Source organism: Melanaphis sacchari, unplaced genomic scaffold (assembly GCF_002803265.2).
Source record: "Melanaphis sacchari strain LSU unplaced genomic scaffold, SCAv2.0 Contig31_pilon_pilon, whole genome shotgun sequence".
Taxonomy (NCBI): Eukaryota; Metazoa; Arthropoda; class Insecta; order Hemiptera; family Aphididae; genus Melanaphis; species Melanaphis sacchari.
Genome location: NW_020271193.1, coordinates 3093052 through 3112820, shown reverse-complemented (window position 1 = coordinate 3112820; position 19769 = coordinate 3093052). Strand labels below are relative to the sequence as shown.

At 26.8% G+C, this 19769-nt stretch overlaps 2 protein-coding genes across 2 annotated transcripts; one reads left to right on the top strand and one right to left on the bottom strand.

The window, feature by feature from the left end:
* The first annotated feature begins 1512 nt into the window (after window positions 1-1512).
* Window positions 1513-5228, top strand: LOC112596454. Its single transcript, XM_025342142.1, has 15 exons — window positions 1513-1674; window positions 2139-2248; window positions 2318-2438; window positions 2528-2595; window positions 2667-2801; window positions 2931-3220; window positions 3301-3405; window positions 3546-3594; window positions 3669-3819; window positions 3905-3981; window positions 4070-4204; window positions 4327-4616; window positions 4690-4794; window positions 4977-5025; window positions 5104-5228. Exons 1-15 carry the CDS (start codon window positions 1595-1597, stop codon window positions 5226-5228), a joined length of 1890 nt encoding a protein of 629 aa, XP_025197927.1. The 5' UTR covers window positions 1513-1594.
* Window positions 5229-9858: 4630 nt separating this feature from the next.
* Window positions 9859-13104, bottom strand: LOC112596453 (ATP synthase subunit b, mitochondrial-like). The gene is made up of 5 exons (XM_025342141.1): window positions 13077-13104; window positions 12749-13018; window positions 10376-10542; window positions 10108-10296; window positions 9859-10041 (listed from the first exon to the last, which is right to left on the bottom strand). Exons 1-5 carry the CDS (start codon window positions 13102-13104, stop codon window positions 9859-9861), a joined length of 837 nt encoding a protein of 278 aa, XP_025197926.1.
* Between the last annotated feature and the right edge of the window lie 6665 nt (window positions 13105-19769).

Sequence of the window (19769 nt, the reverse complement as noted above, 5' to 3'; positions counted from 1 at the left end):
ATCAGGTACCGAGTAGCTCACTGATATATGAATGTGTTAAATTAAAATTAAATGATGTACGGGAAAAACAATTCTAAGCGGACACAATTTTTAAGACTATATCACTTAGTATATTTCATTATATATATATTTTTTTATTTAACTATTGGAGTTATTATTACAATAGGATGATATAATTTTTCTGAAAATATTGAATTTCTTAAGTTATCAGTATTTCATTATTTTAATGATTTATATTTATACCATATTATATCAATAATATAAAACTAAATAACATCATTTTGTAAATACTATAAAACAATAAAAATAGACTTAAGTAATTAGTTATAGTGGTCACTAATGTTCCCTGAGAACGATTATTTAGCAAAGCTGGAACAATCATATGCAAGAAAAGAAATAGATTATCTCCTGAGCGTCTCAATCAACTGTTATTTTTGAATTCATAATTCAAATCGAACCCAAGTTCTGAAGCATTGATAAAAAAACAGCTTGAAGAATAAATGTTTTGATTAAATACATTGGATAACTTTCAGTTAGTACAAAATAATTTATTGAAGTTCATAAAATTTAATATGATATATATTCTATACTTTTAATATGCTTTCAATAAACTAAATTATATAAAATGTAACTTATTGTTATGATGTTATTTAAATCGATAATTAAAAATATATTTTTGGCTAACACTACTAATTATACATTTGGTATAAGAAATATAATTTAGTTTGAAGCGCTGGAAGGCAAGTACCCCCTCTTGTCAACCCTTGCAACACCATATACGCGGTTACTAATTATTATCATATTATTCATATCACATCGATATTATCGATTAAGTGCATAATATAATCTAACAAATGATGGCAATTCAGATTAATATGCAATGAGGTCTTGTCATTTGTCATCAATCATTGTGATTATATTTCGGAGTTCAAACAGTAATCATAAGCGGAATCCAATAATCAAAACATGCATGTCGGTGTGGCTTTAAAAAAGGAAACCGGTACAACTGCACGAACTGTACTAATGTAAGAAGAAACAAAAAATAAATAAATAATATGACGTTTGTAACCTGTAGGAGTGTACAAAATCATTATACTATGCATTTTATAATACATTTTTCAAATTTACTTGAATATTTTGGATATGTCTAAAGTCGTAAAAAATTTTGTTATATAGGTACCTAATACTTAAATAGTTAAATACTTCAATGTATGTTATACATATTATAACTGTCCAGTGGCGGATTTAACGAAGTCCCCCCCCCCCCAATCCTCTATTAGCCTAAGATTGGTTAATTTAATGTAATAGTCAATATAGACACCTAAGTAATTGAGTGTGTGAAAAAATTATACTTCTATCTGGTAGTCGTGGGTTGTTTCTAAAAAACCAGATTTTATAGCCTCTAAAAAAAGTTCTAATATTGTTATCGTGTAAATAATTTTTTTCTATATACATCATTTTTTTCATGGATTGATTTTCATATTTCTAGAAATAAGTATTAATCTGGCTAAAGTAACTTAATTACATAATACACATGATTATTTTCATATGGTAACCACCACGAGTTGTTAAATAAACATTTAGTTAGTCAAAGATGTTTAAGAGGAGTAAGGATCGTTACGAGAACGCTGAAATTGATATACAAATGGAACCACCGTTGCTTACTAAATCCAAGTAATCATCTAGTTTTAACATTATTTTGTATTGTAATAAGGAGTAATAGAGTAGAAAAATATTTTAAATATTCACCACATAACATTATATTCATGCTTGCAATCAGTGGCGTAGCCAGAATTATTGAATGTGGGGGAGGGGGTTTAAGGTGGTTTAGGTATATACCAGGGACTACACAAAATATGCATTTTAATTAGAACTATTTTGATTATATTGTAAAAGTATTTGAACTTCATTACATAAACTATAATCTACTTGCTTTGATTGATAATTTACTTAATAATTAAAAATATTAAAATAATTAAATTAAGATGGATGAGGGAAGTTACAACACCCGAAACCCCCATGGCTACGCCACAGTTTGCAATCCTATGATTACGTGTATTTTACTGGAATAACCATGCCATAACACTCAAAAAGATCAGGTTTCTTAAAATAACTGCTTGTAATATTCCATTTTATAGATGCAGTCACAAACAACTAAAACGATCATCTATTCTTGGCATATTTAGGAATGCCCTAAAATGTCAAGTGTGTCATCGTTTTCGTTTCAAAATCGCTAGAAAATGTTTGGGTATACACCAATTGAAAATTAATTATATTAGAGGATTAAATAATAATAACTTGGTTTCGTTTTTAACAGATTGTAACATCATAATCCATAAAAAATGTCTACCGTTGTTACCATCAGTGTCGAAGGAGGATAAAACAGCAAACTCCACCAAATCATTCTCGTCAAACACAGTTGTTACACTCTCAACGCTGTAAGTACCAACAAGTTAAATAAGTGATTACCTATTATGGATCAATATTGCATTTTTCTAATTAACATATTATTTAATTGTCTAACTAGTGATGACACGTACAAGGCGAGGATGAATCAATTTGATAGGTTTAATGACGGAAACGTTTTGGACGAGGGTAAATTTAATTTAATATATAATTACACATATATATTATAATATTATATTTGTATGTCATATTTTTTGTAGAAAGTTTTAACTCGGTGTTTCCAGAAATTATTAGTCAACACATTGCAAAGCAATGTATGGGAATGAAAGTGGTTTTAGATCCATTTTGTGGAGCAGGTAGAAATGTTATTCAACTTGCTAGAGTTTGCGATTCAGGTACTATAAAATATATCATTATTTTTTAAGTGTAGATTTCTTAACTAAGAAATCGAATATAGAATATTATGCTTTTTCCTGAAAAAGTAATAATTTAATAATAGTTATTAAAATCTTTATTCGATTTAGTTATAGCAATCGATATCGACCCGGCGAAAATTCAATTAGCAAAAAATAACGCGAAAGTTTATAATGTCTATCATAAAATAACGTTCATTGTCGACGACTTTTTTAAAATTGCTCAACGACTAAAACCCGTAGATTGTATTGTAACATCGCCGCCTTGGGGTGGTTCTAATTACGAAAATAGCCAATCAATTGGTGCAACCAATATTTTAATCGAAAAAATTTTGGAATTAGGAATGAAGGTGGCACCAAAGATTTTATTACACGTGCCGAAAAACCTAAACACAAACGAAGTATATACATTATAATAAACTGTCCTCGATATAAAATAATGACGTTATATGAATTGCTTGACTTTAATTTATTTCTATAGTGCATCTTGATTGGAAAACGGCATAGAGTAAGAACTTTCAAAGAAGAAATTATTACAATTAACTGCGATCAGAATTCCAAATTATTGTATTTCAATAAATTGAAAGTAAGTAGTCGTAGCTAGTGTATCATAATATGTTAATTGATGACGAAAAAATAATTTATATTTTAATAAAAAATAAAAACTATTTTTACATAACATTATCAGAATAAATTAATCATTTTATACCTGTTTAAATTTGTTAGAGCGATGGAAATGATCATACAAATTATACAATGGTAAATTTCCATCGATGTAAGTTGAAATAAGCGCACACCATAAATTTATTATACGATTTACAAATATTACGATGATTTCGTTTTCAACAGATTTCAATATTAAAATAAATGACGACTGTCGGCCAGTCATCACAAAAAATCCGATAAATGTGGTGGCTGAAGACGAAGTCGTAAAACCGAATAAAACAGTAAACTCCGCCAAATCATTCTCGTCAAACACAGTTGTTACACTCTCAACGATGTAAGTACCTATAAGTTAAATAAGTGATTGTTATCGAACAGAATTGCATCATTCTAATTAATGTATTATCTTATTGTCTAACTAGTGATGACACGTACAAATATTGGAAAATAAGAAGGACTCTATTTGATAAGTTTAACGACGGTATCCTTTTGGACGAGGGTAAATTAAAATTAATATATATTATTACAATCACGTATTTTTGATAAGTATATGTTTATTTTATTTGTATATGTAATATTTTTTGTAGAAAGTTTTTACTCAGTGTGTCCAGAAGTTATTTGTAAACATATCGCAGACCAATGCATAGGAATGAAAGTGGTTTTAGACCCATTTTGTGGAGCAGGTGGAAACATTATTCAACTTGCCAGGGTTTGCGATTCGGGTATTTTAAAAATATATCATTATTTTCTTAGAGTAAATTTCATTGTGTTCTTTCTTTTCGAAATAGAATTCCTAAACAAGTAATAATTTAATACTAATTATTAAAATCTTTGTACAATTTAGTTATAGCAATCGATATCGACCCGGCGAAAATTCAATTAGCAAAGAACAACGCGAAAGTTTATAATGTCTATCATAAAATAACGTTCATTGTGGGCGACTTTTTTAAAATTGCTCACCGACTACGACCCGTAGATTGCATTGTAACATCGCCGCCTTGGGGTGGTCCTATCTATAAACAACAGCTATTATTTAGTCCTAAAAATATTTTAGTCGACAAAATTTTGAAGTTGGGGATAAAGCTGGCACCAAAGATCTTATTACACATGCCGAAAAATCTAAACACAACCGAAGTACCTATATACATTATTTATAGTTAGTCTTGTTTTATATAAATTGCTTGACATATTTAATTTGTTTGTATAGTGCATTTGGATTGGAAAAAATTACAAAATAAGGACCTACAAAGAAGAGACAATAAAAATTAACTACTATCGTAATTGCAAATTACTGTATTTCAATTTACTAAAAGTAAGTCATAGGTGTATTTTATTTTGGTAATTTATGACGAAAAAATAAACTATGATTAATCAATATAATATTAAATATAAACTACATTCAATATATTATAAATATAATTCATGTATAAAAACTACATTTATATTACATAATTTTATTGGTATAAATTCATCATACCTGTTCACATTTTTTAGGATAATGGAAAAAAGCATACAATTTACTCAATCAAAAATTTCAAGCAATGTAAGTCGAAATAAGTGCATACCATAACATTAGTATACAATTATGTGTGAATTTATCTTTTGAATTATTTTTCTTTAGCTGTCCACTTTGATACTTTTGACTCCAAAAAAGTTTACAGTAATTACCTTAAAAAAGTTGGCTACGTTTTGGATCGTTTCCATAAAAACCAGCGTGAGATGTGGAATGGCAGTTATTATGCTTAAGGAAGATTAAAAAACCAAAATTCAAATACCCGTTCCTGATCCTGCCTACTCTCTGCTCCTGCCACCACCACTACCTCTGCCCACTTCCTTCCTCACCCTTGCAATTCTCTCTACCACCCATATATATAGTATTTTACTATATCGTTTTGTGAATATTTACAATATGTTACATCGTTTAGTGATGAAAACCTATTTACTATAAAATTGTTAAATACTATTATAAAATTTAATAAACCTGTTTTTTTCTTTTTGTATTTATTTTATTTTGCTACTAATATTAACTATGATAGCTCAACAATTACATTTTTAACAAATAGTTTAAATTACATCATACATCAGGGGTGATCAGCAAAAAGAGACTGGTGAGCTGCTCGGTATGTGAATAAATATGGAAGAGCCAAAATGAAAAAAAAAACCATATTAATGTATATATATATATATGATTATCGTAAAGAAGATAATTAGTTATAAATTTTAATAAAATGCGAAACAATATATCTATAGGGTAATAATCAATAATTAAAAATAATAATAATAAACATATTTAAATATTATATCAAAAACACTATATTTTTTGTACTCTTGCATAGATTTAAAATTTTTGAAAATCTACTGTTTGGTCGTCCATATTTCTGTGTCTACTATGATCGACATAATATCTTTAATTATGTATTTATTGTTGACTCAAGTACGCATTGTACGTCTAAGATAACCTAAGACATTATGACTTGTCTGTATAATAAGTTTAATAGTATTGAGATGACTTAGTATATTAGGAATTTTTTTTTAATATCGTCTATACTTTCTTTGGTATATTGTAATGGTGCTTCGCCTTTTCGATATTTGAAATAATTCTATTTGTTTCATCAGACTTATACTACCTAACACGTTCACGTCTATAATTTGACCGAAGTTATTTTCTAATGACATGTATATTTATCCAACTATTGTGATTGCTATCAAGCCAAACCATTTAACAAAAAATTGTTTCCTCTTTCAATGTATAATTTTCTCTACCTAATATAGTTGTTTGAGTTATTTGTTTTTAATAGTTCTTCAGAATAAAAGCAACCGGCAATCGGTTTACCGATGTAATTATGCAATTGATAATTAGTGGATAAACCTCTCGTTTATTTAAAAAAAATTAAATATTTTTGTAGACCAGCTCGGTAAATATCCTTTTGGAAACACACCATTTTGTATATTAATACGAACGTTATCACCACTTTTAAATTTAATTTTTCCATTAAAAAGTTTTCGTTATTTTATTACTACTGCAGATAATGGATTGTATCAGCTTGCAACAGTGTCATGTCTATTTTTATGTTTTGAATTATTATATTTGTTTATCAATGATGGTAAGTAGAAACCTATTCGTACGATCTTCGTGCTGTAAACCCTCTATTATGTTTTTTCTTTTAATATACAGTTGAAACGTTGTACTATACAATACTTCATGATACTGTACGTTGAATATTTATGTACCTATGTTGTATTTAGACATTAACGCGTCAAATGTTGAATTGTAAAATTCTTTACCATTGTCGAGCTGCAATAGTTTTTGGTGACTGTTTGAGTAATAATTTAGAACAATAGGTACATTATTTGAAACATTTTAGTAGCTCTAGATTTTAATGCTGTTGCCTACTTCAGTAGTGTAGCTGAATTGCCTGTTCAATACGCCGTGTGATCAGAATATTATTGTTTGATTTATTAATTATTATTTATTAAAAATAAACTTTAAAAAGATGGATAAGTTATGATTCTGAGCGGAAGCTATCAGTCTGTATCAGTGTGTTCTTTTTTTCCCCCACCAAGTTTTGTAATTTAAATAATATCAACCCTACATAGACTATTATCAATATCAGGCATGTAAAACACAATGTCAAAATCAAAGAACTGTCTGATCCAAACAATTAGAATGAATTTCTAATAATAATATAAATTATGCGGCCTCGTAAAAAAAAAAACATCAAATTCTAAAGTTTTATTTTTTATGATGGTATTATTTTATTATATATCTCGAATTCATTTTTATACCAATCACTAATCAGTATGTTATATAACTATATTTTTAATCTAAAATATAAATAATCACAATTAAATCTATTTTTGCGAGCATTGAAGACTTTAACTATTTAAAAATCTTAAACTATGGCGAGGTATACTCGACAATCGACGCACATTATAATACCAATCTAAGTGCAAAGAATATAAATTACATTATAATATCAAGAGTGGTCAGCAAAAAGAGACTTGCGTGCCGCTCAAGGTTAGGTATATACATATTTTTTAATTATGTTACAAACATTAAACATTAAACTTGAAGATGATTAAAATGTTAAAACAAATTCAAAAATAGACCTGAAAATAGAATTTGGATATCAAAATGTCATTTAAAAAATAATAGATTTTTGTTGGATTATAAAATAGCACAAAATTTATAGGTTAAACTTTATTTTAATAAAATGACTTATAATAATGATTAATAGTTTAGTCTATTTAAAACTAATATTTTTATATAATAATAAGTTTAGAAATTATATACACATAAAACACTAATAATAATAATGATAATAATGATCAGGTAATATATTGTCATTATGATTGCAAAAAGGTGTCTTTTTCAACATATACATATACATATTATTAAAATTTTGGAATATATATGTTAACAAGTTTGTATAAAAGAAATGTGGGGAATTAAAAAATACAAATAATTAATAATAGTTATCATAATAATAATAGTTTTTTATTATTATTATTATTATTATTATTTATTATGATAACATATACGAGTTAAAAAAGGTAAAAAAAAAAAAATAATAATAAAAAATAAAAAATAATTAGTTTTTGTTCGATTCATCTAAATGTTAAAAGGCATTCTATTCTAGTATGCATACAAAAATACAAAACATTAAATAACAAATTTTGAATGTTTTTCAAGTGTAAATACGCATGATGAGAACAAATAATATTTACAATTTTTTTTTTTTAATATTATTTATTTATTAGTATAACCGATAAAAATATTGAAATCCAGCGTGACGGGTAGTGGCGCGAAGCTATAAGTAAAAAAAAAAAAATTTCTTAGTAATCACTAATGTATAATATCAAGAAACCGTGACGTATGTGTCCCCAGCCCCTTCCCCTACGGTATTTCTTACTTTTCGTTAGTATGAAATTAGTTTGTACGAAATTTGCATGGTTTTTAATTAAGTATGGTATCAAAAAATAGGTGAGGGGCTGTAGACACGTGTCTCCGATCCCCTCTCTCCACAAGCACATCAAAATCACTTATTTTCAATTTTTTTTTTAAGTCAATAATTAGCATATAATAAGCATATATTTGGACGATTGATTCCGCAACTCTATCGTCATCCGTTGATTCGCAAAATCCTTTTTCCTTATTCGCACGTGTCCCCCCTCCCACTACATGAAATTCTTGATCATAAAATCCTAATTGAGGTTCCATAAAAAGCTGAAGTTGGGGAACCCATATGATCTTGGTTCAAATCTTATCTATCTAAAAAGTAGTTGTGTGCAAGTTTCCTCACCACCTTAGTACATTTAACGACATCATTAGATGCCGTTTAAAAACATGAGGTATTGCACATGGCGCGTTTTTTTTACCGTGGTATCCCCGTTAAGGCCTAGTCCACGCGTACAAATAAAGTGTAATTCATATCATAAAATCCGATTCAAAAATCGGATACTAATCGAATATTAGGAAAAAATAATATAATGTAGGTATAATATTATTTACTATCACTACAATAAGACAAATGTAATCGTCGAGATAAAATTGCAGGATAGGTACTGATCTTAGTCTGAGGTAATTTCCAAGTTTTAAGTTATCGATATAATGGTTGACAAGAAATTATAAGAAATTAACTAGTGTGAAATCAGTAAAAATGAGGAAAAGTGAACTAAAAATATCAAAAAATGACTTAAAAAATAATAATCACCAAAAAAATGCAAAATAAAAATTAGTGCGTGTATTGTTTATTAATATTAATGTATCATTTTTCGAGCTCTACTTAAAATAGAATAGATCCAATAATTTTTTAAACTATATTATAATTAAGTAGATTTAAATTTACACTTTATTTGCACTTAAGTCCTTTTAGACGAATAGAAACATTAGAGGTTTTATAACTAAATATTTAAAAATAAAAAAGTAAAAGTGAAAAAAGATTTTTTTTTTTTGGTGGAACGTAAATTCATCGCGCGTCAGTTCATCGTAGTCAATTTATCGGCTGGTCAACTCAATATAAATTGACAGACGATGAATTGACGTATATCCTCTTCTATAACTATTTATATTATAACTGAACGGACTCACATTTTAGAAGACTGATAGGACTACTGATAGGCATTGAACTTGACTTCGCAAACTTCGTATTCGGCAACAGGAACGTTGATGTGGCATTGTACCTCGTACTTCGCATAGGGATGAGCTAGCAGGATGAATGGTAGGCGCTTTCTTTTCCATATTACTGACGTGATCGATTGTTTAAGGTTAGGCGTTTGAGGTAGGTGTGGGTTGCCCAAACTAGTCGGCGATCTAGGTGCAGATCCAGATATCGGACGTTTGGAGCAAATGAGGGGGACGTTATTGGGATAAATGTTAGATTTTTTCTTTTGCAGCTAATGCTTCTAAACTAGCCATGCAGTTTTTAAAATTTTGCTTTTCTTGTTCATTTGTTAATGGCTTATGAACATTTTCAATGATCCAGTTCACCATGTGCCTTTGTTGTACTGAACGTGTCAAGTTAGTCAACTCCACTTGGTAATCCAAATGTGTTTTTATCTATAAATAAATAAATAAAACATTATAGATACTGGTAAAATACTTGTGTACTATTAAAAATGGTACTCGGTTGTATTTTTTTTGAGCTCGTTCACGGTACACAGCTTCTAACTGAATGGCTATGTTTTCTCGTTTTGCAAGTATTAAATGTTTTTGAGCTTCAGTTCTCCATATTTCTCGTTTTTGCCGTTCAATGCATTTATTTAAATTGTCAACTTCATTTTGACGACTATCATTACATGATTTTTCGTATTCCTACATAAAATAAAATATTTTATTAGAATACTATATTATTAAATAACTAATTTTCAATAAATTAAAAAAAAATAATTACATCAATTTCTCTATCGAGAAAATTAGCTATAGAAGATCCAATTTTTTTTTTCCATCCCATATAAAATAGGCCTATGGTTGCAAATACATAAGAGAACTCATGGTCCACTACCCAAATCTCTTTGCTGAGTAAAAAAGTAGTCACACCAGCAGCTAAAACATATGGACCTAAAAAAATTTTGTTTTCATCAAAACATAATATAATTTTAAAAATTTAATAATAATTAAAAATTATTACTTAACAATTAGGTAAGTATTAAAAAATAAATAGTTATAAGACAATTTAAAATGTTTAGTTAAATAATAAGTTATTAAATATTATAAATTAATATTGAATAATAACTTTGTTTAGTATGATTGTTTTGTTATAGAATATTTAATATACCTCACCCCTCCCTGATAATTTATTTTAATCTTTAACTACACGCACAATTTTTCTTTCAATAATTACACACTCAGAGTATTTTGTACACAAATTTGATTTACATAGAAATCAACGTTGTATTATATATATTAACTTTATTTATTTATTTGACTATATATTATATAAGAAAAGGTTAGATTAGGAAAATAATTGAAAACAATTATTATAAACCAACATAGATCAAAATAAATAAAAATACTGGTATATAGAGTACACCAGCGTTTAGGTTAAACGCTGGTGGTTTTTTTAGGTTAAATTCATTAAAAAACTCATAATATCATTATTTAGTTTAGATTTATAATTATCTATCTGCTTGTATATTTATATTCAGCCATATGCTGTGAACACGTTAATGTTTATGAATAATTAGTATGGGATAGTAATGCAAATTTATTAAAATTATTAAATATTATTTTAAAAATAACTTCAGCTATATTGGAATTACTATAGAACATAGAAATGTTTTCACAAGTTTTGTAGTAAAAAAAAAAAAAACCACTAAACACCTACTGTACAGCTAAGTGGTTATCTACATGAATATTTTTTATTATATTTTTAAGCTACTATTTTTGTTTTTCAACTATTATATTTTTCTAGCATATTACTTTAAAAGAGCAGTTTTTACATAGACATAATATACAAAACATTGATTTTCTTCTCTTATATCTAGAGGATGTCAACCTGCTGTTTTTGTCTAACGTGGCTAATTTGCATTAAGCAGAAACAATTTCATAATTTTAGCTTTAATTCAATTTAAAACAAATATTTAATTGACCAATTATCAAACTTAAATTAAAGATTATTATTTGTTTTAAATTGTTAATGATATTTTTATTATTAAATGAGTTATACATTTAGTAAATATATAAAATATTAAAATTCAAAAATTTTCTTAGATCGTTTAAACTTTAACAATTTATAAAATATTGACCAGCAAATACAGTTGATATTTTTACTTTGAACTTTAGTATTAGATTAATATACTTTAATATTTAAGCTAGCAATATAAATTTACTGGGTAAAACATATATTGTTGTAATATCCTTTAAATAAAATAATTTTTTTTATAAGTATTACTTCTTGTATATTATCCAATAAAGATTTAAAATTATTAAAATAATTAGTCATAAGAAGCATGACAAGCGAGTAAATAAAAACTGCGGGTCTAAAAAGTAAAAAAATGTTATAACTATGGCTCAGAAATTGTAAGAATTGTATATTGTTCTGTATGCTCTGAACTTATATTAGACCAAGTTAGAAATCTGAACTATACAATGGATAGTTAAAAAATTGAAAATTGAAAATTCATATTTTGTTAATTTTAGCTAAAAAAAAGTGTATATTTCATTGATTTTATACGCATATTATGCATACCTATTTTATACTTTTCTAGAAAAATTGATTTTTTTCTTTCTTGACCTGTATATTTCAATTAATATTGAATATAAAACTCGAAATTTTAACCAAGGTATTTATTGTTATCGTCACAGTCAACAATTAAATAAATAGCAACACACTGCAAGAACTTAATATGTAATAGAAAACATTTTTTTTCTTGATTTCAAAAATACTGGAAAAATATTTTTAATTATATCTTTAGCACAATAATATTTCAAAATGCCAACTATCTCTAAATTTTTTTTTTCGATTATAAACAGTTTTCATGTTTATTATTACTTTATTAATTTATTAACAACATCTAATGTATTTTTTTTTTTTTGAAATTCAAAATAATTTTTTTGTATATTTTATATCATTTTAATGCATATTTTGTAATTTTTTCGTGTATATTTTAAATTTTTTTTAGCTCTTACAGCTCCGAGCCCTAGTTATAACCGTACTATAGAAAACTCAGTTTTGGATAGTATATGTTTTAAAATATTTATTTAATTAGTTTGAAAGTTTACTGGAAAAATAATATAAAAAAAAACGTAGGTTAAATATCCTTACCGGTAACTCCGGTTTTTTTATAGAAATATTCAAACCATCCTTCCGGTACAAAAAGATATCTTGTTTTGGCAGGTTCTTCTAACCTCACCATTCTAGGGAAATTCTCAAGATCACGTTCCGGTCCGTCATAGGGATTCTGTTGAGGATGTCCATTGGGTTTAGGAAACCCTGATACTATGATTGACTTATTCAACTTGGTAGGGACTGCTTGTTTGGTTAGGTTACCTAACCTAACCCTATTATAAATTGGTGCTGCTACTCGGAATAGTTCTGTAAAAACCACATTTCAATCAAAACTATTAAGATATGTAATGTAAAGTAAAATTACTTGAATGTAGAGCAAATCTGGATAACATGATTTATAGTTAGCGGAAACAATGATAACAGATGAAAATTATGTACGTTTGAAATGGTACAAGAAATGTTGCTAAGGTCAACAACGATACGATGTTACAGCTGTTTAAAATTTAAGCCAGCAATAAAATTCTGAGATCATTACAAATGTTGCCAATGTGAGGTGGTAATTTTTATTATTAATTATTAAATATAAGGAGGTTCCATGGAGCAATATTTTATATTAGTCTGTACGGCGTATTATTATTATTATTTCAAGTAGTGTGGCGCGCAAGCAAACAGTCCGCCCTTGCTGATCGGTGTCAAAAAAAAAATTATTACTGTATGGTATAAAGTATATTATTATGTTTTGTCATTAGTAATAAAATAGTCAATTCTAATTTTGTAATCAATGGTCTTGTACAACTTTTTAAAGGCATTATATAGTTAAAATAGCATTTTTTGGTAGTTTTTAGAATCTCTAAATGCAGACTCTAATTTTATTATCTTATGATTGTCAATTAACTTTATGCTACAAATTGTTTTCAGTTTTTTTGTACCAGCGGTTTTTCCCATAATTTAAGAGTAATTTTGAGACAAAATATAATATACCTCAGTATATATAATGAAGATTAGAATCACCTCAACCACTTAAATATAATATAATTAGTAGCAGAACTTATGTAAGTGTGTTTGTTAATGGTGAGTTAGTGTTTACCCAATTATTTTTGAAGTTTTTTCGTTTTTGAAATACAAAAATCATTCACACTTATCTTTAATTTTAATGTTTGTTTTTATTTCATATAATAGTTTGATACTAATCTATACAATGTAAGCTCTAAATTTATATTTTATTTTTGATTAAAAATTTAAATAAAATACGGATTATAATAATTAATATTATACATGAACTTCCATATGTTTTAGGATTAGATCAAATCGTATCATGATAACATCCGGGTAATAAAAAAATTACACTATTTTTTTTAGAGTTTTAACATTACAATGATAAGAAATAATAATGTAAATATTGTAAATACAACTGTAGCTAATGACCTATAAGAGAAAAAATAGCTGTTAAAGCCATAATCTTAAATTTAAAATAAATCATGAGGAAATATTATGTTTCTTTGACAATTTAGTATTATTTGAAACGGTCAATTAAAAAAAAAAAAAAACTCGTCTACGTACTTTAATATAATCATCTGTATGTACTCATAGACCAGACTCCACGGTACGTTTCCTCTAAGCACACACAGATGACACGAACACCACAGACCAGCGCTGTAAAATGAGTTTATTTAATTTAATTATCTCATAGTTTGTAGTAGTAATACTTAAAATCCGTAAGTAATAAAATATATTCTGCGTGTATTTATTATCATACGTAAAAAACAAACAATTGTTGAATACGTTTGTTAGTTCGAACATAATTGATTTAAATTATATTTATTATGATTTATATCATTACTTGGTTCTATTTAGACCCTCTTTTTTTTCTACTTCGACAATTATTGCTTACATGTTGATTACAAGTTATTATTATTTTCCTACCACCACATTATATGTTTCTATATCTGAGTTAGGTGTTATAATTTTTAAGTCCACCAATTTTAATTTTTTTTTTAAGTTTTCTCAGATCAGAATAGCATTTTTAGATTTTCAGGGAGCGATGAATATTGATTTTATCGTGATGCGTTATATTTATTTTTGAACGTGTGTATGGGTACAATATAATTTGTCGATAAAATGTTTCGATTTTAAAAGATGATAAGACGTAGTTTTAGATATCAAATTATATCTAGTTTGTGTTAAACCTGAAACTTTTATGTATTTTATATTATTATAAATTATTTTACAATAGGAAAAAACATTTTTAATTAATTTTAAAGTGTTATTTATTTAAAAGTACCATTACTGATTTTGAAATATATTATATAATCTGTTATAATATATCCCAAAATCGGTGGTACTATGAATCTACTTTCTAAAAAAAATTTGAAAGTTTTATTGTAGGGGAAGGGGCGGGGACACATACGTCACGGTTTCTTGATATTATAGGTTAGTGATTACTACGAATTTTTTTTTTTTTTACTTATAACTTCGCACCACTATCCGTCACGTTGGATTTCAATATCTATATCGGTTATACTAATAAATAAATAATATTAAAAAAAAAAATTGTAAATTTAATTTGTTCTCATCATGCGTTTTTATAAATTAATAAGAAAAAAATATATTTTGATTCGTTTGGCGATAGCAATCCTCCAAAAGAAGTTGTTAATTATTTAGGGAAAGATAATTTATTTTTTACTACTGATAGATTTCAAAATTTCAATTACCCTCCTCCCCCTATATGTGGTCATTTGTGTTTAGATTTTGTTAAAAATTATAAAAAATATTGTTAAAGTTTTTATCTATTAAATGGAAAGTATTTTTAGAAAATATGATAACGTTATTATCCGAAAGAAAGATAAAGCATATAGACCTAATTCTATATCAAATCTTAATTCTGTTAATTAAACTACAACTTTTAATATAAAAGAAGAGAATAGTTTTTTAAATAATAAAAAATCAAAGTATCAAATTTAGTCAATAAAGTTACAAATCAATTCAAATTCAAGAGGAACAAAAGAAAAAGTTAGAATAAACGTGTATTGAAATTATAGAGCATTTATGAAAAGAGGCGAAGCATCATTACAATATATTAAAGAAAGTTATAGACGATAATAAAAAAAAATTCCTACTATACTAAGTCATCTCAATACAATTAAAACTTATTATAAAGACAAGTCATAATGTCTTAGGTTATCTTAGACATACAATGCGTACTTTAGTCAACAATAAATACATAATTAAAGAGATGTCTATTATAGTAGACACAGAAACATGGACGACCAAATACTAGATTTTCAAAAATTCTAAATCTATGCAATAGTACAAAAAATATAGTGTTTTTGATATAATATTTAAATATGTATATATTTTTATCTTTAATTATTGATTATTATCATATAGATATATTATTTCGCATTTTATACATTTTATTAAAATTTATAACTAATTATCTTCTTTACGATAATCATATACATTATAGTAATATGAGTTTTTTTTCATTTTAACTCTTCCATATTTATTCACATATTGAGCGGCTAGGTTAGGGTATTAAAATGCATATTTTGTATAGTCCCTGGTATATACCTAAACCACCTTAAACCCCCTCCCCCTCATTCAATAATTCTGGCTACGCCACTGATTGCAAGCATGAATATAATGTTATGTGGTGAATATTTAAAATATTTTTCTACTGTATTACTCCTTATTACCATACAAAATAATGTTAATACTAGATGATTACTTGGATTTAGTAAGCAACGGTGGTTCCATTTGTATATCAATTTCAGCGTTGTCGCAACGATCCTTACTCCTCTTAAACATCTTTGACTTTTTAACTAATTACGTCATAATATTGTCTATAGTTACTGTGAGTTATTAACAATGGATAGGAAAAAAATAACTAGAGTCTTCTCTTTAACGTTCTAGAGCTAACTAAATGTGTATTTAATATAATTTTATTTAACAACTCGTGGTGGTTTAGGTGGTTATCATAAGAAAATAATTTTGTGTATTATGTAATTAAGTTACTTTAGCCAGATTAATACTTATTTCCAGAAATATGAAAACCAATTCATGAAGAAATAAATCTATATAGAAACATAATTATTTACACGATAATAATATTAGACCTTTTTTTGATAAGCTATTTTGAGAAACAACCCACAATTACCAGATAGAAATATAATATTTTCACACACTCAATTACTTAGGTATCTATATATTTACTAATACATTAATTAAACCAAACTTAGGCTAATAGTGGGTGGGTGCCAAGGAGTTAGGACTAGAATGGCATCCTGACGTGCCACATGTAATTGGCATTTTAACCCACTTAGTGCCCCTTACTTCAATGGATTATGGAAGGCAGTAGACCATTCCACTAAATAACTCTTAGTACGAGTTATCGGTAATCATATTTTAACTTTTGAAGAATTTTAGACAATTTTGGTACGCGTCAAAGCCGTACCCAATTCGCGTTCCTTTATATCCACCTATACTGACCCGCACGACCTTGACTGACTGACGCCGGAACATTTTTTAATCGACAAACTTTTGTTAACCGTCCCACCCAAGTCAGATCTTGCGTCCGTTCGTGATATAACAAACCGGTGGAAAATATTAGATCAATGCCATCAAAGCTTTTGGCACCGCTGGTCGTCGGAATACCTAACCACCTTTCAGAAAAGATCTAAGTGAACCTCTGATGCTCCGAACTTCAGTGTAAATAACATAATCATAGTTATAGACAACCAGAGTCATCTTTTGTCCAGGCGACTCAGTCGTGTAATACAATTGTTAACAGTGACCGACGGTCGGGTCTGAAATTGTGGGTGTGTGCTGATTTAAGCTGGAGAAATTATTCGTCCCATGGTTAAATAAATATAAATCCATTATAACTTAAATAATCCATTATCTAGGCAATACCTATTTATAATAGAATAACATACAGTATATAACATATTTAATATTAATTTATACGGGTCAAGTTGTTTTTAAAAATATTTTAAATAATGATTGCTATAAACATTTTATGGCTTTAAATATAGTTATGAATATTTTATTAAATAGCAATATGGCCAATTATATAATATATGCTCAAAATTTATTAAACTACTTTGTTCAAACTTTTGAAACTTTATATGGACGACACTTTATGTCTTTAAATATTCATGGGTTAGTTCATATTAGTGATGACTATAAACGATTTGGACCATTAGATAACATTGCAGCTTTCCCTTTTGAAAATGTTTTAAAAAGTTTAAAAAAAATGATACGTAAACACGATAAGCCACTTCAACAAATTATAAGGCGATGTAATGAGAGAAATTTTATCGAGGGAAAAATACCTGACCAAAATTTGAAAACTGTGAACAATTAAAACATAAACATACTGATGGACCACTTTTAGAAAATCTCATAGGAGTTCAATATAAAAAGTTATACTTCAAAAATATTAAAATTAAGGTTGGAGACAATTCTAACTCATTTATAATAAATGATTCTAATGATATCATCAAAGTTGAAAATATAATAAGTCTAAACAAAACAAATGAGATTTTTATTATTGGAAAAGTATTTGAAGTGAAAAAAGCTTTTTATGAAAAACCTATTCCATCAACTTTATTAAACATTTATGTAGTTAATAACTTGTCAGTAACTCATAAATACTGGTCTTATAATCGTATTAAAAATTAAATTATGTTACTGGAATTAAATGAACAAAAAATAGCCATTCCAGTTATTCATGATATTGATGGACAGTAATAGAAAATATTTTTGTAAGTTGAATAAATTTATAGCAAAACTATTTAAGTACTTTATAAATTGAAATTTGTTTTATATTTTTAGATTAATTTTAGAATTTTATTTTATTGTAACTGGCAAAATTTATTTTAAATTATACTAATCATTTAATAATTAACTAAAACTTATGATAATACCTTACCCTAATAACATATAATTTTTTTTCGACAATTGATTAGGTACTTAGTTGGCTAGTATATTGAATAATAAATCTAATTATTAGACAATATAGTCTCAAATGTAGGTACATTTCTTTGTTAAATGTTTAATTTATTTTATTTTAAATAAAACTATATAGCATATTACTTGTGAATAAATTTTTAAATGTAAATTTATATTTTTCAGATTTGTAAATATTCTAAATGTTTTAACAAGTTTTTAAGTTATTATGTGGATTATTATTTGCTTTGAAGAGGAAAACTGTGTTGAAGTAGTGCCTAATTATTGGTTCAAAAATAGTTATTGTGCTTGGCCAAAAAAAAAGTATAAAAAATTATAAGAAATATATTGATCGCCGTATTAAACCTAATGAAATAGATTTTGATTATTTCAAAGCAAGGGCTATGTCCCGTAATATCGGTAAAGCCTATACTATTTATTTACCTGATTTCACTTTTTTTAATGTTGATATTATTAATATTTTAGTTAATTTAAATGATGCACGCTCCAAACTAAAAATTGCTGAAGAAACTTCAGAATTATCAACTTTTGAAAATGAAAAATCTACTCGAAGTGAACGGCATCGTGTACCTGACTACTCTTATAGCATTAAAAAAAACTAAATTGCCAAATTATAGCAGAAATCATAATGATTCTTCAGGAATCATTGAAGATCCTCCTCTACTTGGCATTAGTGATGATAATAATACATTTTATATTTTAATTTGCTTCTTAAATGTTTGATACATTATTTATAGTTTGATAGAAAAGTTTGTGAATGAATATGTCATAATTATGTAAATAATATTTTAAATTATTTTATTCTTCTAAAAATTTGTTATTTCAATTTCATAATTTATAGTGATACATTGTAATGAAGAGAACGTTGCAGGTGACTATGATGATAGTGATGCAGACAAAAGTTATGTTCCTGATAATAATCAAAAAAATCTTTATTCAGGTATAAAATCAAATGTATAGTACAAAACTATGTTGTTTTTATTATTCTTCAATGAATTGGAAATGGGCTTATTATTATAAAACACATTTCTTAAGAGAGGTACATGTTCATCTCAATCGTTTTCATTAAAAATGAATTATAAATAAT